Below are 25909 nucleotides of genomic sequence, written 5' to 3' on the forward strand. Positions count from 1 at the left end.
ATGCAGAACTAACTACTCATTATATACAAGAGATAATCCTTATTTAAATGTTCAAAACTAAAGCTAAAAGGTAGAAAAGCCTGTTCTTGTGTTTGCAGATTTGACGCACGGCTGCAGGGACAATGTGTTCAAACTCTCGGGAGCTCTCAGCACCCTCCGCAGGCTGGCTGTCTGATTGGCTGAGCACTGGCCATGATGTCATCACTGCACGTTATAAGGGCTCTGACAAATAGCCTGGGAGACACATTAGAAGAAACACGCCTCAACTGAGGAACTGAGGCACTGAGTGAGACATACAGAGATTAAGAAAAACAGACAGTAAAATGAAGAACATGTGACAGGGAAGGAACTACCCGAACAGTGCCATTTTTACTTTGTATGGGAGGCAGGAAAGGAGACAACTACCTGTGGAGGTTTGTACTTTTGTTTTTGCTTGAGTTGTTTGTCCTGTTTGTTTAAGCAGGATGTAAATAATTAGTTTGTGTTGACGGTGCTGTACCTTTTGTTCTCCTTTTTTTGAGGAAGTATAACCAAGACTGCACAAAATGTGGCTTTTTGTTGTTGTTGTTATGCATAGTATTTCTATGAACAATTATTTGTTGTCTTGTGTTCTGATAAAGACACTTTTAGATACTGATTTTAATCTTTGTGTGTGTGTGTGTGTGTGTGTGTGTGTGTGTGTGTGTGTGTGTGTGTGTGTGTGTGTGTGTGTGTGTGTGTGTGTGTGTGTGTGTGTGTGTGTGTGTGTGTGTGTGTGTGTGTGTGTGTGTGTGTGGTCTCTTCAGATGGGAAGTACCACCCTCCCAGTGTACCTCAATGTGAGTGTGGGACTGCTCAACTCGTCGTCAGACTCAGCTGACAATGAGGAGGGTTACAGTGAAGCCACCATGATCGTGCTGGGCATCATCATATCCTTACTCGTCCTGTGCATTGTCTTTGGAAACATCCTGGTCATTACAGCCATCGCCCGCTTCCAGCGTCTCCAGAATGTCACCAACTGTTTCATCATATCCCTGGCCTGCGCTGACCTGGTCATGGGTCTCATTGTGGTTCCTTTCGGTGCCTGCTACATCATCTTTAAGACCTGGCACTTTGGTAGTTTCTGGTGCGATTTCTGGACTGCGACTGATGTTCTCTGTGTGACTGCAAGCATCGAGACCCTATGTGTCATAGCGATAGACCGTTATTTGGCAATCACCTCTCCATTCCATTACCAGTCGATGCTCACCAAGTGCAAGGCTCGCATTGTGGTTGTGCTGGTATGGGTGATTGCCGCCTTGATATCTTTTCTACCCATCCACATGAAGTGGTGGGCATCAGATGATAAGGAAGCTAAGGTATGCCGTGACAACAGCAGCTGCTGCGAGTTCCACACCAACACGGCTTACGCTATCACCTCCTCAATCATCTCCTTCTACATCCCTTTGATCATCATGGTGTTTGTCTACAGCCGAGTTTTCCAGGTGGCCAGACGCCAACTGAAGAAGATTGACCAGAGCGTTGGACGTTTTCACAACAGCGACAACAGCAACCTCAATTCTTTAGAGACCAACAACGGGCGTGGCAATAAGAAGGCCAAGTTTTGCCTGCGGGAACACAAAGCCCTAAAGACACTGGGCATTATTATGGGGATTTTCACGCTGTGCTGGCTGCCCTTCTTTCTGCTCAACGTGGTGGTGGCCATGTGGAAGGTGGAGGGCATTGAACTCACCTTCAGGATACTAAACTGGATAGGTTACGCAAACTCTGCCTTCAACCCGCTCATTTACTGCCGGAGTCCTGAGTTTAGGTACGCCTTCAAGGAAATCCTTTGCTTGAAGAGGAACCGCCTCAGCAACGCGGGGCCGGTGAACGGATACATCTACAGCAGGCACAGCTGGCAGAGCGAGCAGCAAGGGAGGAGCAAAGGCAGCTTGGAAGACAGTGACAATAATGAAGGCTCTCAGGGGAAGGAAGCAGGGGTCTGCAGCATTATGGACAGAGCAGTGGACCCCAACGGGAATCGCAACAATGGCCTATCGTCAAACTGACTGCTAGAGACTGCTCAACCAAAACTGTTATAACCAGCAGAGGAAAGTATTTATCTTATTTTTCAACCACTTTTACTTTTGTTACAATTCTCATGTTGAACTTCCATCTACCTCATCACATTTCTTTTACCATTTGTTTCATAACTAACTATATAATATGACTGTCTCCCTGTCTGTGTACACTATGGCAGTATGTCAGCTGTACTCTGCTACATGGTGTGTACAGTATACAATTGCTGGTTATCTCGCTCAGATTTAATTTGTGGGAAAATCTATTTGTCTCAGAGTTTTTGGCAAAAGATCCCACAATCTATTAGCGTAAAAATGTTTTTGGTATTCAAAGTAACTCATTCAGAGGCTGTAAATTCCATTAGGGCGTGCCAATTTGGCATGAATAGCGAGTTATTTCCATTAGATGAGGAGCATGAAAGGATTCAACTTAATGCCTCTTTGGTACTTTGTTTTGAAGAAATACATTCCAAATCATGCCTTGGCTTCGTTTCGTTTTTTTGTTTCTTGATGATTTGTCATAGTGTGAAAGATGATCATCAACAGGTGTGGCAGAACCGTCTCTCAGTCAGTCTCTCTCTTTCCGTCTCTCACTGCTCAGCAATGTGGCGAGGCTCTGCTCCCTGCTCTAGTGTTTTACAACCTGTGACATGCATGTTTCTGTTGCCAGCAGATCGCACCAGAAATATGAAGTTATCGACATCTAGCTGTGGCCATCCTGTGATAGGTCATATATTAAAACCTGCACATGTGGACAAGTTGTATCAACCAGATTCCATTATCTGCCCTACAGATATCTAATATCTTTAAAGGCAGAGCAGATGGTATTAATGTGGTTGATCTTGGGTTTTGACCTTTAAAGCTTGCAGCTGTTTTCTGAATACATTCAAATGCACACATTTGCTGCTACACAGCCTACAAGTCTTGCATTTAGTCTATTTATGTGACATTTAAGACGGTGTTTGGTACATAATATAGCAAATAAGGTCAACTATGTGAGCCTTTCTTCTTCCCTATATGTATACAGTCACTGTTTTTGTTGAAAAAGTCCTGTTTGTTTGTCAAAGTGTGGTTGCTGTGTCTCAGCACAGTGTTTACTGAAACCAGAGACCCTGCTTCCTTAGTCATGGAACGAGTGTACAAACCCAACCAACAATAAACAAAAAGACAAGCGATAACAGAGTTCCAGGCACGAGACTGTGACATACTCAGACAGAAACGAAGATGAGCACCTTTGTCACTGCTCCCTGACATTTGCCAGTCTACTCACTGTAAATGGATGTCTACATCTTTATAGAATCACTCTCACATTTGGAAAAGACACTTAGGAGTCCATTGAGCAGTGGCTCAGCTGCTCCAGTTGTTTCAGTCAGTCTACTCGAGACACTGCTCAGTGTGCTGTCTCCAGGAAATGCCCCCAATCCAGCTGAGCCCAGCCCAATAAACATGAATAAACCCATTATCTTTGCCGTTTAGCTCATCAGATAACTCGCTCCTCAGGATAACTGGAACGGATTAGTACATTGCAAAGTATACAATTCCCAATTTCATGATAAGATGTGATGAGATCCAAAGAGCAAACCTGAAATGACACTATCTTTCTATCACCGGTTTTAAGACTCTTGAGAATGTCTCATCTTAACGGCATGCATTAATGGGAAATAAGGGCTTTGGATTCAGGCGATTGAATTGGTCAATCCACAGACTTTCCCAAAACTAATGATAGGTGTTGCGAGTGTAACCCCCTTTTCCCCAGTCAATGTGGGGATCTCTATGTTCTGATTCAAGTGACAGCGTGCTAAATGTGGCTACTGTAGGCAGGAGGGGGAGCAGGGGTTCTCCGCCAGTCTAAATCGGTGTTAGTGACCTGTGTTTTAGTGCATGTAGCGTTAAGGTCAGCTGAAGGTCAAAACTGTGAACTTTGTTCCCTCAGAGGTATCCATATGTACTGTATCGCTAGGTTTGGTCAGCACTGTTGTCACAGACCTTAAGATTAGACGTAAATACGGTGTCATTTTACGTCAATGTTTGCCATGTGAAAAACAAGCTTTCCAGTGTGTCAATCTCTTTTTCTGTTTTTCTTCTTCATGGATTTACAGCAAAGTAAATTCAGGGGTTGGATGTCATAACAAGCACTCTCCAGGGTTTTAACTCCATCACTTTGTAACTGTACGGGATGCACAAAACAGATATTCTAGACCAATGTTTTGAAAGTTTACTATTGTATTTATTCACTCATAATTCATTGATGCAATGACGCTGAAATGCTAAGTCACTGCTGGATTGAAAAAAGGTTCTGTATTTCAGACCTGTCATTTAAAAGCACTTTGCAAGTGATCTTTTGCACGTCTGCTTTGTGTACTTGTGGTGTTATATTTGTGAACTATGGTGCCATTTCCTTTCAAAGTGATCTGTTTCAGTCCAAGTGAAGTTGGTATATATCCACACTGCTCCCTCCTGGCAGTGGCCTCTCCTTGCACCTCAGCTGTCTGTCTTACAGTTATACACGGTTACTGTTTCATCGATACTCCTGTTTAATGAGGAATGTAGTTTATGGCTTCACCCACTCATGCTGGAGGACACAATAGAGTTACGTGCACTGTGTTTTGAGTTATTATCCAACACTACAACATTCCAAGTATAGCTCAAGGTTTGTTTACTGATGCATACAATGAAAAGTTTGCCCTGAGAAAAAACAATCTTATCCATTGGTATGTTTGTACCATCTCTGGAAACATAGAAGATTATTTTAAAAGTGCAGTCTGTGTTGGTTGAGGGTATTTATTACAATGTGGCACGTATATGTTCAGTGTAAAAGAAAAACATGTTTTATTCATTTTAATATGATCAAGTCTCATGTGGGCTAATGCAACTGCTATTTTGCTCCCATGTAATAAAAGTCACTTTACCATGATCTAAATAAGGTTGTTGAAGCAGCACTGTACTGTATAGCACTTTCATGAAACTTTTGTTGAATTATTAAACAATTGAATCCAAGCTCGAGTGCATGAACTGTAAACAATTACTGGCTGGGTAGTTCAATTGTACTAGTTCTGTGGAAGTCCTTTTTCCTGTTTGCAGCTAAAAGTTAAAATGTCGACAGAAAGGTAGTCGAAAGTGAACTGTTCTGAAAAGTTGATGTACGTGAATATGGATATTGCTTTGGCCTTCATATGAAAAATGAACCTATGACATGTGAAGCTTTTTCGAGTGAAAAAGAAACGTGTCACTCAGCTGAATGTTTACTAAATGTTTGCTAAACCAATTTCGCACAAGTTGTTGTCATTGTTTGTTACGGTATTGAAGCCTGTTACAACATGTGGTGTCCTGTGGTATTTATATAAAAGCAAATGTATGTGCTGTGACATTTGTATTCGAATAAATTATGTACATGTTGAATGTAATGTCCTCGTTGCTGTGTTCTTTCATTACATTTTGAAACGGAGAGCAGTTGATTCTACACCTTCAAATTTTAAGATTAAAATGTGAACCATCTGAATGATGCATCAGGCCTGCACAGTGACACACTTCAATCTATTTCAGTATGGGAAAACCAGTCACAAACATGTGATCGAGCCGAAGTGATGGACAGGAAGCAGATCGGTATATTATGAAACTGTTTCCACTCTCCTTTTAAAACGGCATGTCTTCCCAATGCTCCACATACAGTAACAGAGAACCTACTTCCATCCAATATATCCAAGGGAGGAGGACAGTGGAGATATATAGAGCCATAAAAATGTCTTAATATTTTGCACTTACCCAGAGTGGACAGCATTTGTCATCTTTCTTTCAAAGACCTGATATGAATACATTAGACTCATTTAAGAGCATATCTATAACGGCATGCTGCTCTGTACTGACAAGAGTGGACATATTTTACAGACTTCTTATTCTCGCGACTGGCTGCGAGGATTAATTGGTTTTTAATATGTTTTCTTATCATAGTTATATTCTTAGTAGGGCACAAAAACAACTCTATTTCTTCTGGATAGACCATAAACTGGTAAAGATAGTGACATTAAACCTGACAGTTAGCTTTAGCTTCAGTCTATTAGCCTAACATGCATGTAGCAGTCATGTCCAAATGAATAAGCCTTTTATAGGGCTCTCATTTAAAAACAAATCAGCTGGAAAATTCAAAGGTAAGCCAGTTAGCAGTGTTTTAAACAAACCTATTAAGCTAACATTAGCTTACATTTGCTAATTAGAGAGCAGATAAAACCTGCTGCCAAAAGTGGTCATTTCAGCCAACATATGTGGGTGACAACTATAAGCCATGGTGTGGCCTTATGAGCTACTTTAAACTTCGAGGAATCAGCTAGAGACACACTTGTGATTAAAGGCTTTTCATGGACTCATTATTCATAATTTCATTTTCATTATGCAGAGATGTCTTCAGTGTAAATGCATGCAATTTTGCACACAAGAGCTCTTCAATCACCCTCTAATCCTTTAAAACTCAAGTTTCCTCCCGCAGTGTCAGATTGCAATTTCAGTTTGAGTCGTGTCAAATGCTCCATGTCTTTCAGAGGTTTAGAATTGCACTGAGGGCAATTCACAGGGATGTGTTCAGACATAAGTTGGTGAGTTCTGCCATGTGCTCAAGAAGCTTCACAGACTATTTGAAACTGCTCAGGCTTTCAAATACAAGTCCATGCATGCTAAAATCATCGGATACATAAGAACAGGATAAAAGGGCAATTTTTTCAAACCTAGACCTACCATGTTGTCTGAGCCACAGTTTTTTTTTCAAAAAGTACCAGGGAGAGAAAACACTTTGGTCTGTTTTGGTGCAATATGACATTTTTCTCAGATATTTTAATCGTGGCAGTGATGAATATACATACAGGGTGTGAGCATGTGAAAACGTTGTTCCTGATAGTTCTATAAATCCCCTGGCACTTTGGTGAATACAGTGACCAAGGCACCAGAAGTCTGCAGTCCCCACGCTCCCAAGGGCCTCAGTAGCATGTGCGCGTGTGCCTGTGACGTGTATTTGATGTCAGCGTGCAAAGGCACATCTCAAAACATAGCTTGTGCACATCTGAAAAACAAGCTTCACCCGACCTGAGGTTATGAAAGCAAATATGAACTAAACAAAATGTGCTTCATTCTGTTTTTAAGGCCAAAGAAAACGCAATAGAACACAACTTCAAAAATATTTAACTTCTCTAACTTCAGATTCTACCAACATTGTTGCTACTAATGTCACTGAGTGCAATCATCCTGTTAATGTCCTCATTCATCAGATAATCAAAACACATTTTTGTTTCCTTTCTGCAACCATATATAAGCTGAACATATAAGATAATCATTTATTTGACAGTTGATTTATGCTCACATCTATAAAAGTCAAACCTTGAAGACAGAGAGTCTTAATAGTGCAGTGTCAGCTACTTTCCCCGAGTCCCTTGACAAAATAATAGAGCTTTTATCAATGAAATAAATAACATTTAAGAAAAAAAAAATTCTTATAACGTGTAGTGCAAAACAAAGCAAAATACCAAGCTGTCAAAAAGACGGATGAAACATTAGTGATGTAAAGGCAACATAGGAAGTAGGGGTCAAGGGTTAATTGCATAATGAATGATGTCTTTGGGAAAAACAAAGGTAGTAGCAAAACCGCCAATGTGTGTTTTTTCTTCTTCTTCTTTTTCTACTACTTCTTAAGGCTCAGTGTCATCAGGAAGTACAAATAAATATATTCTACGTCATGCTAAATCTACACAGTAACAACATCTTTCTGAGCTTCTCTCCTTTTCCCTGTGAATTAATTTAATAAATAATACAGACACTGTATCTAACAGTTGCCATTTCGGCCATCTTGCTCTTGGTCAATGACATTTTCTTCAGGAAAGCATACATTGAATTTAGTTGTTTCATTTAATTTGTAACATTTTAAATGCTTTTTCTGGTGCCTTTAATCTCTTGCATCTTTTTTTTTTTTTCCTCTTCCTTTTTCGTGTCTGCTACTTTACTGCTCACGTAAGATAATATCTATATGGTTGGTTATTCTAACAAAGACCAATTGAGGATAACACTGCCCAGTGCACTTGTGAACAGATCTGCCCCTCCCAACCGACTGGCCACAAACTGAATACATCAGTGTATGGTTTCTATGATGAAGAATGCATTCTGGCTTTGGTTTACATGAGGTCAAGAACATGCTAACTGGGTGGTCTCACACAATAACTTAACCATTAGCAGGAAGTGTTGAACTACTTAATTTCAAGTGTCAGCTTCAGCATATTTAACATTTTACTATTCTTTTTGCTTATCTTGCTGCTGATGGTACATCACTTTTGGTGTACATCATAAAAAATAGACACATTGACACAGCCAAGGAGCATGTAGTTAAAATACTGATTGAAATGCCCGTCTTTTTCTTTTTTCTCCTAATGGCTCAAATATCTGACAAACACAGCCATAATTTGCTTCCAAGTAATCAGTTAGCCTCTGAGCCAGCTCTAGTATTGTATTCTTAATGGTAAGCAATTACATTTGTTGATTGCTTTGTTAAGTATAAATTGTAGCACCTTTCTAAAGACATAGTGCCTCCTGCGTGCTGTAGATACAGCAAGTTATGCTAGGTGTTAATGGATGAACAAGTGTTGTATGGTATAGTGTTTTCTCACTGGCCGATGTGCGTAAATGGGTGGCCTTCATCTCCGGATGGAAGTTGCATTCAGGAAATGTTCCTCTGTAAAACTGGAAATCACACAGGTTTTAAATCATCCAGCAGAAACACAAACACAGGAAGGAATGATTGTCACATTATTGCAGTGTCCTAACAAGAGTGGAAATCCTCGTTTCGAGCTTTCGCAGCAGGGCTTGTCAGACCTCGTAACTGTGATTGCTTTTGATCCCTTTGACATCAGAATGACGTCCCACATCAGACCCTGATATGCTCCCAGAGTTGACTAAATTACAGACAAAGATTATTGTCAGTGAGTAAATAGATGCCTAATAGGGTACTACGGATAATGACATGCCTGAGTACAGGAAACCATCAAGTGTGTATAAGTGGGGTTGTGTATGTGTTTGTGTGGTTTTATGGGCTTATGGTTAACGTCCAGCAAAGGAGTTTACAAGACTAAACTTTGAATCAACAAAGGAGCACTGCATGTGAAATGAAAGCTATGAATTGTATTTAAAACCGATCTTAGGCGAATTGTAAATACTTGGGATGGGTTGTGTGTTTCATTAGATCTGCTCTGTCATTTGCTGCTGCTTTGTCGGGGAAATGGACACACTGAACTGTCAATTGTCCTAATGTCAAGGCAACATTTAAAAAGACTTATATTGTCTGAACAACTGTGTGAATCTTGCAAGTGTATTAAATATGGTTTTAAAAAAGGCTCAGTATGGTTGGCTGGGAAAGTCAATGTAACATGCACTGTATATGAAAAGAAGAGGACTAAATGTCATTGTGCAAACAAAGACAAAGAAATCTATGCTCAAACCAGAACAAGGGCAAGAAACTTGAAAGACCCGTTTTCATAAGAATATATCAGGCTTTAACAACTTCATATTTAGGTCATGACCAGAGAGAGGAGACAGTTCCCTTCAACACGGACCCCCTCTAATGAATCTGTATGGACAGAAGTAATCCTGCTGGACAATCTTTCATTATGAGCTGCTGTACTCACCTTGACCTTATTGGGGTTACAATAAGAAGACACTGACAGCATGGATAATGTTCCAGTGTGTGTGATAACCTATTCACCTGGACGTTTTTGAAACCTTGTGTTTTTGGGTATCTCACAGGATTAACATTAAAGGTGACATGTCATGCTTTTCCGGTTATTGCCCGTCCCCTTGTGTGTTATGAAGGTTTGTATGCATGTAAACGGTCTGCAGAGTCAAAACCCTCAAAGTACACCATGTAGGGAGTAAAACTCTAACACAGAAAATACCTCCCCAAAACGCCTCGTTGGAAATACGTCACTGTCCATTTGATTCTTCCGGGGACATCATGATGTCATGTCGTCCCCGGAACGAAATGGACCAATCCGTGGAGCCGTTACGTTACGTCCGCGCAGCCGTTACGTTAAGCCCCCGCTGATTGGTCCAAATTGACCAATCCATGGACTTCCTCACACACTCAGTGCATGCAGCTCTGCTGATCTCTCCTCCCTGGCTGCAGGCTGATAACAGACAGTTGGGATCGCGGCGAAATTCTCTCTGCAGACCCATTCTCACAGCGTTTATCAACCTTTTTCTTACTCAATATCAAGCCACACTTATTGTTTTTACTTCGGCTGTGACTTTGTGTGTGCTCAGGGTGAGTTTGGCTGTGTTTCGCTGTGTATCGCTAAACAAGGAAATCACACCTCCACGGAGCTTAGCGCAATTCACAACGTCCCGACTGGTCCCGACCAATCGGAGCACACTGGGCTCACAGGGAGGGGGGTGGCAAGAGTTGCAGCGAGCCGTTTAGTGGAGAGAGTGAATACTGCTGAATACACATACTTTACAGAGATGCTGTATGTGAAACCAATGTGAGTTTGGAAAATTGCACAGTATAAATCTATTCTTGTATACCACAGCAATGGAATTATGATCAGTGGAAATGGCCATGACATGTGACCTTTAACAACATGATCTCTGTTCCTTAATAAAATGTTAAACATAAATATGGCAATAAAATCTATACAAAGTTTAAGAGTTTCTAAAGTTGTAATTTTTTTTCTTTTATTACAAATTGAGTAGATTTTTGTGAAGTCCTTTAATAAGCACAATGTGAAAGGAGTAAATGTTCAACAAACCTTAGCGAACATGACTTGGATGAAAGTGGACCAAAGTGTTTATGTCTAGTGTTTCAGACTTTGAATTTTGTTTGGCTGGGTTACTAATTCTCAAAAAAGAAATCCTGGACATGTGAGTAGTTATAAGACCCGAGTTTCTGTCCGATTTAGAGATAAGGAGAGATAAGGAATGATTTATGACCCTAAAACCGGAAGTCCCGCCTCCCAAACCGGAAGTCCCACCTCCAAAATCCCTTTGAAGTGGCACCTGTCACTCTGAAATCAGACCTTTGACCCTCTTATCTATTCTGACCTTTGAACCCCTTATCTGTTATGACTTGTTTGTGCAAATGTTGCCCCATAGCGGCTGATAAGCCCTTTGATGTGAACCTGTTAATATCTTACTAGGTCATTACCGGTCAATAATAAACCAGATATAGCCCCTGATAAGGACATTGCACAATAGGGGATGATAAGACTTGATCAGCCCTTTGATGTGAAATCTTACTAGGTCATGATCGGTCAATGATAAACCAAATAGTATAGCCTTCTATAAGATAGCCTGCTATAAGATAGCCTGCTATAAGATAGTGTTCTTTAATAATATGACAGAGTGACTCTTTTATGGTAATATCAGATCATATGACATTTTATCGTTTAATTAACTATAAGGAAGCCCCTTTGAAGTTGTGTTTCCCTGGATGATGTAAATAGTCTAAGTGCCATGTTAGGGGGACATTACGGAGCTCAGGAGTCCGCCCTTTGTGGCTCTTGGAATGGGGAAAGAGAGCTGTATTTACTGGTGTTGATCCCTGGATGATGAAAATAGTGTCATGTTAGGGTTCAGCCATTTGAGGCTTTGTTAACATAAATGCTTTTTTTACTTATGATTGTGTTACTAAGATACTTTTCGATACACCTTGAAGTGTGCAACACTTTACAACTGGTAGAATATGAAGTACTTTATCAGGAATTGTGTTTCTTTAAAGGCAGTTTGTGATTTTTTTGGGCTCCTCCAACAGTGCAACATATATATATATAAAACAGATAAAATAGAGTGTTTTGAGATGATAGATGTGTGCGTAATTCTCTCACAAAGGAAATGTAAGATATACGTTTATGTATGGAAAAAGTTCAAACTAGAAAAATGAAACTTTGTCTAAATAGATGTTATTTAAGAATGTGACTCTTATTGGCAGTGTTTGATTTAAGTAAGAAAATCCAGTTAAACAATGTAGTTTGTAGATGACTTTACTGATTTTTCTGCTCCCAAGATACTTTTAGATACAGTTTGTAAAACTTTACAACTGGTAGAATGTCAATCACTGTGTAACACATTTATTTTCTTAAAGACTGTGACTCTAAAAGGCAAGTTTGTGATTTTAACACTTATTTACTGACACTAGGCAGATTTTGGCTTTTTTCTCTTGCCAATATACTTTTAGACACACTTTGAGGTATGCAAAACCTTAAAACTAGAAAATGAAGTAAATAGCCTGATTAGATTTTCTTAAAGACTGTTTCTCTATAACGCAAGTTTGTGATTTTTAACACTTTTTTTACTGACACTCGGCAGATTTGTGTGTAATTCTCTCACAGAGGAACTGTAAGATACACTTTTATGTATGCAAAACCTTAAAAATTAGAAAATAAAAAACTTTGTCTGAATAGATTTTCTTTAAAGGCACTTTGATTTTAACTAGGGCCGGGACTTTAACACGTTAATTAAGATTAATTAATTACACAACATTTAACGCGTTAAAAAAATTAACGCATTTTAATCGCACTTATTTTTGCACAGCGGAACGTTTCTCACTGAGTGAGTTTCAGGCGTACCGATTATACTGGAGCACCAACTAACGTTCATGACTTCAGCATGGGACTTCAAACAACAACAAACCACGGTGAACAATAGTCAAACATGAATGAACAAGCTGATGAGACCGCTTTGGTCGGCCCCGTGGATGGGACATTTTGTTTTAAAAAAACGGACAAGTGGAAGCGTCGACAAGAGCACGGTTGTGTGCAAATTATGCAAAAAATAATTTGCATATCACCGCAGCACATCAAGCCTAAAGTATCACCTAAATGCAAAGCATGTAGCAGCTAGCGTGGACGTTAGCCCGACTCCGAGTGCAAGGAACCACACCCTGACCCAACCCACACTCAACCAGATGACTGGTTTCAGGGCCAGGATAAGTAAGTCCACGTCTGAGAAAATAACCAACAACTAACCTGAAGTGTGTGTTTTGTTCCGCTCACCGCTGCATGTGGTTATGCAGAGCTACGTGTCGAGTCTCGACTCGTCAGCAGCAGCTGATCTCTCTCTCCCGTCAGATTAGACTTCACTCGCGTTTATGTCCATATCGATCAGATCCAGCTAGTTCTAGCTAATGATATGACTACCTGCTTATTAAAAGACAACTACACAATAAGTGTCGCTATGCAACTGGATGAGGCCACAAAGTATAGCGCAACATTATGCATTTGTTTACATGCCCACCGGAACCCCGAGGCATTGCCAACAGATCAACGCACAATCAACCCATACAGGACATCTCTTTCTCCACATTAAGTGTTAGGGTGCGTTCACACCTGCCTTGTATAGTCCGGTTGAATCAAACCCTGGTGCGTTTAGCCGCTTGGTGCGGTTCATTTGGGTCGGTGTGAACGCAGTCCGAGACCTCTGAAGTGAACTAAACAAACGGACTCTGGTCCGCTAAAATAGGTGGTCTCGGAGCGCTTGCTTGCGAACTCTGGAGCGGTTCATTGCTGGTGTGAACGCAGTCCGCACCAAAACATAGGAAGCGCAGTATTTACGTGTCACAAGAACGCGGATATCTTCAAACATCTTTAGCGAAAGAGTCTTTCAAGACATCCGCGGTTGTTTAGTTAAAAAGTAAAGCAGAATTAAGTGTTGAACAGTGTCGTGTAAAGTAAAAATTCTCCGTCAGCTACATAAAAGTAAGAACACCTGTCGTCTGTGAAACGCCCCTCCTCTGCAGAACGTCTCTCATGGATAATGTGCAGCAGCGCGGTCATTATGGGGAAAAGAACACCGACAGGCTGATCAGGAGCCCGACGCGAAGCGGAGGGATCTAGATCCTGTCGGATTCCCCATAATGACCAAGTCGCTGCCCATATTATCCCGCTTATTACATGGCCACATTCTCAATAAAGTAACGACATGACTCCCAATATTAATTGAAATGCTTTTGTAGATTTAGAAAATGATTTTATTGATTTAAAAAATAGTTGTATGTATTGATTTAAATTGACATGCATCCGCTAAGAAAAATAGTCCGTTGTTACTGTTTGAGTAGCAACGTCAGGAACTGCTTCGATAGCGTTTTTGAGGAGCTTTTTGATTACAGATTTGAAAACATCGTTGCTTGCTTTAAAAGTAGCACAATTCATTATGTCAAACCTTGGAAAGTATCTAGATATCCCTGCCCTAATGCCAACTGGCAACTGAATAGGCCTATGTGTCGCCGTCTGATGTCTATGTCTGGACCGCTGCGTAAAAAGGAGGGTTTCTGCCCCGTTACTTCTCCGCTGTTCTCTTGTCGCTCTTGTCTTGTCAGTTAGTTTCAGCCAAACTGTATACAGTTAAATCGACTTGTTTGTGCAGATGTGAGCGTCCTTAACAACGGTCAATAAATCCTTGACAGCGGTCTGTCTGTTCTGGATTAAAAACGTGTCACGTGTTTTGAATTGACCAATCAGAATCGAGTATTCAACAATTCCATGTAATTTTTTTTAACGGACGTTGTCTGATTATATAATCATATGCGCGGGCCGCTAGTGTCTGTTGATCAGACTAAAAGCAGCATGAGAATAACCTGCCGAAAGTGCCGATGCTCCATGGCGGAGGCACCGCTAGAAATTGCCGGGATTTGCGTTTTTACTCCCTTAATGTCTGACCAATGGTTGAACGGCATTTCCGAGCACATGACTTGTGTTTAAAGTTTATAGTCCGTTTGAGTTTTGCCCGTGTGAACCATAGACTGTATATATAAATGGACGTAGGGTCCGTGACGTCACCCATAGGATTCTGCAGAGTTGCCGTGAAGCCCTTAGTAGGCGGAGTCGGCCACTAACGGCTCAACAGTGACGTCAGAGTTCAACTCCCGCTTTCTCCAGCCTGCTCCAAATAAGGGCAAAGAGGCGGAGCCGAGGCGGGACCTGCTGCCACATAGCTGGAAGTTCCAGAGCTAGCTGAAGCTACCAAGCTAAGCTAACATGCTCCCTATCTGCACGCTGCCGTCGCATTTTACGTTTCTAAGGTAAGCGGCCTTGAAACTATTCAGCAAAACTATAAATAATAATCTAAGTTATTGAGTTTTTAGCATAATACTTCAGAATCTTAAAACCCCTTAACGTTTGTATGCAATTGTGTTAAATTCAACACTGGAATCAAGCATATATTAATATTTGCATGACATTAGTTATTTATATTTTGATATCACTTAACTATACATTTAAGTCAAGCTAAGGTACATGTGATGGTAGCTAGTTAGTGCTCTTACCTGTGAGGCCTCCTACAAACAGCATAATAACCAGACTGTATTATTCAAACTAAGTACCAGTTCTAGATCCTTGACTTTAGACAAACAATTCAAAAGACAATATGTATTTAAAGACCAATCTTTATTTGAATGTGCCTCTTAACCTGAGATATTAGTTATACAGTAATAGTATTGACAATCTAAAAAAACTGAGCAACTCAACAGTCAACTTTATGTTTCTTATTGTCTAAAGCATTTATTATTTTCATTTTTCCCCTCTCATATTCAGTGTGGACGGATTGAGACAGCCTGGTGTCCAGAGAGCTGCAGAGACTTCAGGGAGAAACCTCCGTGTGATGGACGTTCTGTCTGTTGGTTTGGAGAGGACTGAGGGTCATTCCTCTGCGAGGAGGACCAGGCCTGATGGAGGAGCCCATGCTGGGCAAAGCTGATACCAACTGCACAGGCCTAGTCTGTCACGTTATTTGACTAAATGTGTTTACTTATACATTTAATAGGTTTACACCTTCTGTCCATATGTGCTTTTTATTTAAAACATTTGATTAACTTTTGGTTCACATTTCAATAAATTGTATTTGTATTTGCATTCCTTTTGTCCATTATTCTTACTGAAAATGTTAGATTACACATTCACATCTGACTGAATATTGGCCCCATTTATTTGTGACGTTGCAAATTCTGCGGTACAAGTGATGTGACGCTCATAAAGTGAGGCAAATAGAAATAATCAGCGGATGGAGTGTAGATGTGGAAATAGCTGTATTCGATCAGCTGACTGTTTTTACAATAAAAGTAGTTTCTTAGTGAATGTCCTGTACTGGTCTTAAAATCTCATAACATCAGCTTTTAATGTTGCTCTTGGATGTTCTTCTTGACCCTCAGAGAAGGAGAACATGTCGTGTCTTTCAGGCATGTCCTTTGCTAACAAAAATGACAGGAAACATAAAACATATTATTGCAGAACAAGTGTGTTATTTATGAAATCGGTGTGTTTGTGTGTTTAGGGGCTGTAGATATAATTATTTTGTAATTGTAATGGTTTTTTTTTTATTTTAACAGTGAGCTACAGTACAAAGACAATCAGATTATGAATGAACAGTATGAAGTTCATCAACATTGAAATATATGTTATTATCAAAATAATATTTAACTGTTATTAAAACGTAGTGCAACTGTAGAAGCTTGCTCTGTTGTCTCACTGAAAGAATAACTTTTACCACGTTTTTTTACAGACAATATTGAGAGATAAATAGTAGCAGTTCTCACTGTGTTAAATATCTTTGCCTTCAATACATTAAATTAGAAAGCTGACAAAGTCATATTGCTAAATATCTAAATGTAACTTTTTGCATGGAATAAACCCTCAACTTAACTGATGTGTAGGTGATCTAGTATTTAGTATTGTTTAATGGAATGTATATCAGTGTATTAAAGTCAATACTTCATTCATTTAAACCAATATCTTTCTTGATTCTTTGTACAGTATGAAAAAAGAGTCTTTGTACCTGAGCTGAAGTTCACTGCTGTGAGGAGTCCAGTTATGTCTCTCACTCTCTGGTCCAGCCTGTCTGCATCACCTGGACACCTTAAACAAACAGATATATATATGTAAAGTACCATGTGTACAAACAATATAACTTGTTCTCTTCTGTTGAACATGTTGGATTGTGTATTGTCCGAGTCAGGGTCCTTTTTATTTTACTGTAACTTTGGAAGTTGTGTTACCAATGCTTACTGTTTATTTGATACCCATTTGGTAATGCAATTAATAAAAACAATAAGGTTTGGGTTCGTTCTTCAGATGACTGTGACGTTAACGTGTAAGCTCGATAATGAACTCCAGCTCAATCAACCATATTGTAATATCTAAGTAATCATCTTGAAATATGACATTAATAATTGTAATATACACACATCTTATTGTGAGGTTGATTTCACATACACTACTTCGACATTAGCTTGTCTACATACTTGAGCATAGCCAATTTAAATTAACCTTAGATGCATACAGTTCTACCTACATAATAAAATATCTCTAAGTTTCAAGGATGTAACCTTATTTTATCAACCTCAAACAGAAGCCGTTTGTTCAACAGTATTATCCCACTTAACGCTTAACACTTGTCTATTTCGTTTTAACCTTTATATATACAGTCTATGATTTTAACTTGGAGGCTACGATTAGCATCGTTAGCACCGATGTAGCTACCACTAGCTTACATGCTAACTCAAGCCTTACCATTCATTACGTAGCTGATTAAAATCATTAACACATAAATAAAGCACTCGAATTTTACTTACCGCATTCATGCACCGTCTGTTTTAACCGCAGAGCGAGTCACAATAGTCCGATATATAAGCATGAAGAACAAACAACCACGGCCGGCTACAAGTTGTGTTTACTGGATGAGCTGAGTAGGCAGAGTTCCTGTAGCTAGCTTCACGGAGCAGCTAGCAGAGAGACAAGAAGCTAACAGCGGCAGGCACTTGACAGAGCCGTCACTCAATGTGACCACGCCCTAATTTATGCCCAAACTTTAAGACCTAATACAAATAAAAGGGTCGTGTTAGAAAACAATTTACTCACAGATCCATAATCATGAAGGTGGAATCTAACTATATCGATAATAAAAATGTATGGAGCCAGGGACAGAAACATGTTTTTTTCTGCTGTAAAGTTGGGCATTTTAACATGGGGGTCTATGGAAATTGCTCCTTTCTGCAGCCATCGCCTATCGGCCAATATATGAACTGCAGTGTGTGGCACTTCCGTATTGGCTGCCCGGCTGTTCCCCAGAGTTTGCCGCTTGGTGTGAACGCAAACCGAACCTTCTGAAAAATGAAACAATGTAACAAACTGTGGTCTGGTGTGCACCAGAGAGCGGACTATTAGGTGTGAACGCACCCTTAGACATTAGAGTTGACTATTCTTGTCTGTCACATACTTTTCTTATCTGTCACATAAGTGGCGCAACTGAAGCGGTATTGCTCTAAAGGGAAATAATTTTGACCGAAGATATTTAGATTTGCCGGCTAACGGGAACTCTGACATGTGCTTCGCGGATGCGCTCGGCTCCTCTCGACTGCTGCTCGGGTCTGCTCGGTCAGCTTCCGGATGAGGAGGCATTCGTTCGACCAATTTACAGTAGTTAACATTACACACATTTTTAACAGGGGCCATAATAGTGTAAATAATGTTTGTTTTGGCAGTTATAACTGAATGTAATGTTTTCTACTTTTTTCCATCTGGGAAGGCATTTGCCTTCATCAGATGGAAAGTGTTTTGACCAACAACTTAAGTATTTCTTATAGCTATGCAGGGCATGCAAGCGAGCAAACACAAACAAGAACAAACAAACAAGTGAAATGAAGAATACAATTGAAATTGTACAATATAATATTGTGGTGGTTCATCTTATAATTCAGTCTAGAGAATGCACCAGACAGCATCTAAGACCTGCAAAAATCAAAATGTTCTAGGGGGACGGAGGCCCCCCAAACCCTTCGTGCCATTTCGTCCGCGTGCATTTTTCAGGGCAATCTCTATTGGGCTCAGGGCCATCTGTAAATTAGCTTAGATGGCCCACAGGGCCATCTCCCAAAATCCTTAATGTCATGCACTTGGACTGTAGACCACTTGGAGTAAAATCCATGTGAAAATTGCTTCTCACTGTTCTCAGGTCAAATATGTATATTTGATTAAAAATGCGATTAATTTCGATTAATTAATTACAAAGCCTCTAATTAATTAGATTAATTTTTTTATTCGAGTCCCGGCTCTAATTTTAACGCTATTTCAGTGGAACAATCCAGTTTTGTTAACATCAATGCTTTTTATCTTTTATTGTGTTACTAAGATCCTTTTAGATACACTTTGATGTATGCAACACTTAACAACGGGGAATATGAAGTACTTTGTAAGGAATTGGGTTTCTTTTAATGGCTGTTTTTTTTTTAACTTGTTCAGTTAAACAATGTAGGTTTTTTTCTGATAACCTTACATATTTTTGTTATTTTTTCTGCTACCAAGATACTTTTTTGTTACACTTTTATGTAGGAACATTTTACAACTGGTAGATTGTCAATTACTTTGTAACACATGTATTTTCGTAAAGACTGTGACTCTAAAAGGCAAGTTTTTGATTTCTAACTGCGCTATTAAATAGCCCTGCTATATACTATGACCATTCTTTTCTTATTTATAATATGGTTCAAATGGAGTAATTGGAGTTCAAACCGGAGAGACGTGATGTAAGAATTACATATTTATTGTTTACACGTCATATGAATGAAATGATTGCCATGATAATACAACAGGAGAATGTAATGGTGTTTGGCGATTAGGCCCCCGTTTGCAGGATAATCATTCAGGAGGGAAAGAACCGCTCCGATGAAATCCCCGGGGTCTAGACACTGGTGGTGGTGATGAGTAGGTGAGACCGGTCTGAAGAAGGAAGGTTTAGCTTTGTCCTGGAGGAGACGGGAGGCGAGAGGGGTGGAGGCGGGTTGCGTGTGATCATCTGCAATGACAACTGACTGGGCAACACACTCTCACTCCCTAAGCGTCCAATAGCGACGTTTGGTCAGTGTCCGTGGCGTCCAATTGTGACGCTCCTAGGCTCCTTCAGCGTCATAAAGGGACGCAAATAGCTTTCAACTGATTGCAATGTATTCCCATCTGCGTCGGGATTTGACGCTCATGGAAGCACGGCATTCGTTTGTGTCGGCTGCCCTTAAAGGTAATGTGAGCGTCCATTCCCAGGAGTAAAGGATGGCAGAAGACACTACACTACCCAGAATCCCCAGCTATCGTTTGGACTACGCCATGTGCTCTGTTTGACAAACCCCGTGATAGTCCTCAAGCTCTGTGATTGGAGAGTGTGCTCCGAGGGTTAAGCCGATTCTCGAACAGCACTTGAAATGGGATGGAACCACGGCAAACTGTCCAAAACTGGATTTGAACGGGTCCACCACGTCCCCCCTCCCCCACCCCGTCCCCAGAACTACACATGCTGGCTATTCTGTTTCGCAACATGTTCTCTATGGCACGTCTCTACTGGGAGTTGTAGTTTTAAAAGACGTTTTCGTATTTCCCATAATAAGAAGTTGCCAGTATTAAACTGTGTACATCCCTGGAGGTTTAGGGGACAGGAAACACTCACATTTAAAACATATAATTAATAAATGGGTGAAAATTGCTTATGCCCATTATGGGCAGTATTAATATATATATACCCACATGCCAGCTAAGGTCAGACGAGCTTTATTTAACAGCTGGTCTTATGTGTGTGACCCCTGTGATAACATTACATTACATTAATTGATAAGCCTGAAACATGCACTTGTCAAGGTTCAGAGGCACATTTTGCAAATATGGCAGTAGCCATCGATCAGCTTAAGATAAGATATATAGATATATATATTTGAAAATCATTTAGTATAATCACACAAATTCTGTGTTTTATATTCAACAATTCTGTGTTCTTTATTTATTGATTGTTCAATACCTGACAAGGCCGGAGATGAAATATCTACATACATCTTATAAGAGTACAATACATTATATATAATATCAGTTAAAATAAGTGCTTCAACATAGTTAACATTGCTGGAGGTATGCACAAATATTGATAGATGTCTTGTAATGCACTATTGAGGAACCTGCAACCCAAGTTTTTCATTCAGTGCAGAACTACACCACAGTTGTGTAGGCCTATATGATATGTCAATAAACCTTAGCAAATCTTGAAATCTTGAAAGGGATGTGCAAAATAGTCATTACATACAGTCTTTAATTAACTATTAGTAGAGAATAACGAGTAATGAATATACTTTATAAGGATCGTATTAATATCTAATAATAAAAATAATTAAATTCAATAACATGCTTTAACCACCAGGTGTCCCTTTATATCAGCTGTGCACCTTTATGGTGTAAATACAGCCTATCTACCAATTGGATCAAATATAAAAGTGAGCCGAATTAGCGTTGATACTGCAAGGAGACGTATTGTGTGAAAAGAAATGTAAGATGTTGTTTAATGGCTGATATATTTATGATCCACGTCACGTTTTCAGTTCCTCATGTTTGTCTTCTCATCAGGGCTCTATAAATACAGAACTACGGCAGATGTAATGCAGCCGAACCGTGTATTACAATGCCGTTATGTGATGACTTTCAAAGAGAAAAGCAAGCACACTCGGAATAAGGTATTATTATTATTTTTTAAATATTTTCGGTCTGTTTCCGGTATTTGTTAATGACGATGTGCTGTGAGATGTGAGACTGGAATTGCACAGGAGGAAAATAACGTAGGCTATCTTTAGATGCGGATTTTGTTAAACTAATATGTTTAGGCTGTGGACCAACACTATACATTGACGGGGAAGGGGGTAGCAATAAAGATAACACCATTAAACAGTTACACAACATAACAGAAATAATATCGATAGCAGCGTCCCTAGCAACCACCTTGGTAACAATGAAAACGTCACGATTTCCTGAAGTAATCTTCGTAATAACTAGCAAACTAAAGATCACGTGCATCCACTGCACACATAATCTGAAATAACAACTCATATTTCTCGCATCAAATGACATCAAAACGTATTTTAATGGCCAAACTAACTTTAAAATAGGCATTTTCTACCGAGAATAAAACGAAGTTCGGCCATGTTTTCTTTTTCTGCAGGGAGAAATTTGAAGATCATGTGACATAGACATTGGAATGAATGGTGAAAAAAACGGGGTTTGTCAAACAGAGCACATGGTGTAGTCCAAACGATAGCTGGGGATTATGGGTAGTGTAGTGTCTTCTGCCATCCTTTACTCAGAAAAAATATTTGTTTCTCCGAATCGAAGGGGAAAAATACAAAAGCATTGCACACAATTTAAACCAATCAATGTTGTGTAATCAACAAGGATACTCTGGTGTTTTTTAGTCGATGAGTAGTGCAGATATCACTGTGACATCAATCGACAGTAAGAGGAATACTTACTTCCGGGTGTACAATTCTCCGTTATCCAATGGGAATGGACGCTCACATTGCCTTTAAGGGCAGCCGACTCAAACGAATGCCGTGCTTCCATGAGCGTCAAATCCCGACGCAGATGGGAATACATTGCAATCAGTTGAAAGCTATTTGCGTCCCTTTATGACGCTGAAGGAGCCTAGGAGCGTCACAATTGGACGCCACGGACACTGACCAAACGTCGCTATTGGACGCTTAGGGAGTGAGAGTGTGTTGAAAAAAACATATTTCTTGGGGGTGCTTAGGGGGTGCTTTGGCAATCCTGGGGGGTGCTTCAGCAGAAATGAGCTGGTTCGTGAAGAGTCTCCCCTCTCCATTAACCCGAGTCCTTTGAGTCCTACACTTTGTGTGACGTACAAATTAAAACTATAAATTGCGTCACTCGCTACTCTCTTTATAATATGTGAAATAACATTACAACGTACCCCAGTCCATCTGCCTACCCTTTAGCAAGTAGGATAGCTTCCAGAAGTTATCGTTTGGCTCAGGGGAGGGGACGCGGATCAGTGAAACTTCCTGCAGACTCGTGGGGACTCAGAGGAGCCGTAAATTACGGCTCCTAACCGTAATAGCATAGCAGATCCAGAGATCCATACTCGTCATGTGCACGAGCATAGCCGTGGCCGGGAAGACATTTTACTTAGGTGGTGTGGTGTGGCCAAAGTGGGGAGTCAGGATTTGCGAATCTCTGAGTCTGCTGTTGACTCGTGCATGACGACGAGTCTGCTGGATCTGCTGCTACGGTAGAACCGGTGTTATGCCGTAGGTTGAAGCCTTGCCGTGGATTGAAGCCCTGTTCGCGGGGACGTGCAGAGGTGACGTAATCGCCTGTATTGGGCGTTCGCCGTATTTTCACCCTTTTCAAAGCTTTTTTCTCTCTTTTGAATGATATATCAGATTAAACAGCAAACGGCTGAATAAATAATGTGCATAAAATTGCGAGGAGGCTCGTTTTAAGGACACGTTTTTCAGATCTGTCACACTCTTCGTATTGGAATAAACTTACGTTTTTTAGTGTATAGTCCCACTCTGTTATATTCCTCCTTCCTACAGAACAGACAATGACAGGATAATATGTGATTTGTCAGTATAGTCCTATTTCTTAAAACCTTCTCTGTTGTTTAAGTGTCTGATAACCATGAATAGTAAGCAATGATATAACAGTAATGATATCACATGATCATGTCAGACACTGTTATTTTCAATCAAGCCTAAAAGATAATGTGTTCAAACTGGCTTCACTCACTTGAATTGCTTCTTTGAATATCATTTTTATATATCCCTACTCAACACATGTTTGTATTGTAATGCCACTCCTATTTTTTTCAATTGTATTTTAAGGTGACATTGAATGCTTTGAAAGGTGTCCTAAAATAAAGTGTATTATTGATCTTATATCTGTGCCTCTATTACATTACATTTCATTTTCTATCACACTATTAATGTTTCTTATTTTAGACTAGGTTAATCCTGGTGTCAATAGGGAAGATCTGCACTGTTCTCTACAGAACATGTTCAGATCAGGTGTTGAAGCTGCCGGATTTGGAACCCCCCCTTTATCTTTGTCCAGGATAGTCACAGACTCACCAAAATCACACTGGTGCTGTTCCCCTCTAGTTTGTGCTCACAAAAGCATTTCACTCTGGGCCCTGCAGGTGAAAAACTAAAGAGGGGCTTCCATATCCGGCAGTGCAGTTGTTAGAGCTGCCAGATTTTGAAGCGCCCCCTGTAATTGTGACCAGGATAGTCACAATGTCACCAAAATCACACTGGTGCTTGCTGTTCCCCTCTAGTTTGTGCTCACCAAAGCATTTCACTCTGGGCCCTGCAGGTGAAAAACTAAAGAGGGGCTTCAAAATACAGCAGAGCAGACTTTCTATCCTGAGGAAGATTTTCTATTTGCTTGCAGTCCAAGTCATTGCTGCGTTTCTGTGTAATATCATAATAATAAAGTTATCCTTTTTCCTGGCAATGATAAATCCCTGTTTTTACAAGTGTTTTGAATTCTTTCAGCAGCGCACACGTTCTTTATGGACACAAAATAATGGGACATTCTTTTAACCTCACCCAAACATATTTGTTCACATTTGTGGTATCTTCTCCATTTCTTCACTTTATTGCAATAGGTTTGTAAATTATAAATAATTAGACCAATACAGTATTTTCAAAATCCGGCAGCTCTAACAACTGCACTGCCGGATTTGGAAGCCCCTCTTTAGTTTTTGACCTGCTGGGCCCAGAGTGAAATGCTTTTGTGAGCATAAACTAGAGGGGAACAGCCAGCACCAGTGTGATTTTGGTGAGTCTGTGACTATCCTGGAGAAAGATATAGGGGGGTTCCAAATCCGGCAGGAGAAATACCTGCTCTGAACATGTTATGTAGAGAACAGTGCAGATCTTCCCTATTGACACCAGGATTAACCTAGTCTAAAATAAGGAACATTAATAGTGTGATAGAAAATGTAATATAATAGAGGCACAAATACAAGATCAATAATACACTTTATTTTAAGGCACCTTTCAAAGCATTCAATGTCACCTTAAAATACCATTAAAAAAAAATAGGAGTGGCATTACAATATAAACATGTGTTGAGTAGGGATATATAAAAATGATATTCAAAGGAGCAATTCAAGTGAGTGAAGCCAATTTGAACACATTAATTTTTAGGCTTGATTGAAAATAACACAGTGTCTGACATGATCATGTGATATCATTACTGTTATATCATTGCTTACTATTCGTGGTTATCAGACACTTAAACAACAGAGCAAGTTTTAAGAAATAGGACTATTGACAAATCACATATTATCCTGTCATTGTCTGTTCTGTAGGAAGGAGGAATATAACAGAGTGGGACTATACACTCAACAACGGAAGTTTATTCCAATACGAAGATTGTGACAGATCTGAAAACAACCTGATCTCATCAGAATGCGTGACTCCACCACGACTCCTTAACACTGCATTGCGTGGTGGACTCACAAACTTTGTTACATTTACGTGTCTGCACCAGGCAAACAACCCCAATGTAAAGTGAATGAGGCTCTTTTGTCGTGGTGCACACACGCATTTCTACAACGTCCTGCAGTGAGCTTTTATTCTATAAAACGTTTTTAAAATCTACTTTAAAGCTTGTAGTAACTCGCGGGAGGCTTCTTTTATTTTATTTGTATTCATAATAATTTTTATTTTTCGTCAGAATGTATTATGCTGCATTATTTACGATTTTTTGTTCTCAAAAAACAGTGCATTGTGTGTAATACAACTGTGATTTTTATTAAATTAGTTAGTTTTTAAGGAAGGCCAGAGCATCAGCTGTGTCCAATAGATTGTTCCCTTTAGTTAACGTTTTTTAAAAGAACATTATATTCCTATTTGATCATGTCCCCTTTATTGTATTACGGAGAGCAATGTGAGCGTCCATTCCCATTGGATAACGGAGGATTTTACACCCGGAAGTAAGTATGCTCTTTACTGTCGATTGATTTTACAGTGATATCTCCACTACTCATCAACTCAAAAACATCAGATTATCCTTGTTGATTACACAACATTG

General features: G+C 39.8%; 1 protein-coding gene across 1 annotated transcript; it reads left to right on the forward strand.

Annotated features, from left to right (window-relative positions):
• The first annotated feature begins 258 nt into the window (after positions 1-258).
• On the forward strand, positions 259-5443 carry adrb2a (adrenoceptor beta 2, surface a). Its single transcript, XM_034093228.1, has 2 exons — positions 259-413; positions 786-5443. Exon 2 carries the CDS (start codon positions 786-788, stop codon positions 2028-2030), a length of 1245 nt encoding a protein of 414 aa, XP_033949119.1. The 5' UTR covers positions 259-413; the 3' UTR covers positions 2031-5443.
• The last annotated feature ends 20466 nt before the right edge of the window (positions 5444-25909 follow it).

This window comes from Pseudochaenichthys georgianus, chromosome 10 (genome assembly GCF_902827115.2).
Source record: "Pseudochaenichthys georgianus chromosome 10, fPseGeo1.2, whole genome shotgun sequence".
Classification (NCBI taxonomy): Eukaryota; Metazoa; Chordata; class Actinopteri; order Perciformes; family Channichthyidae; genus Pseudochaenichthys; species Pseudochaenichthys georgianus.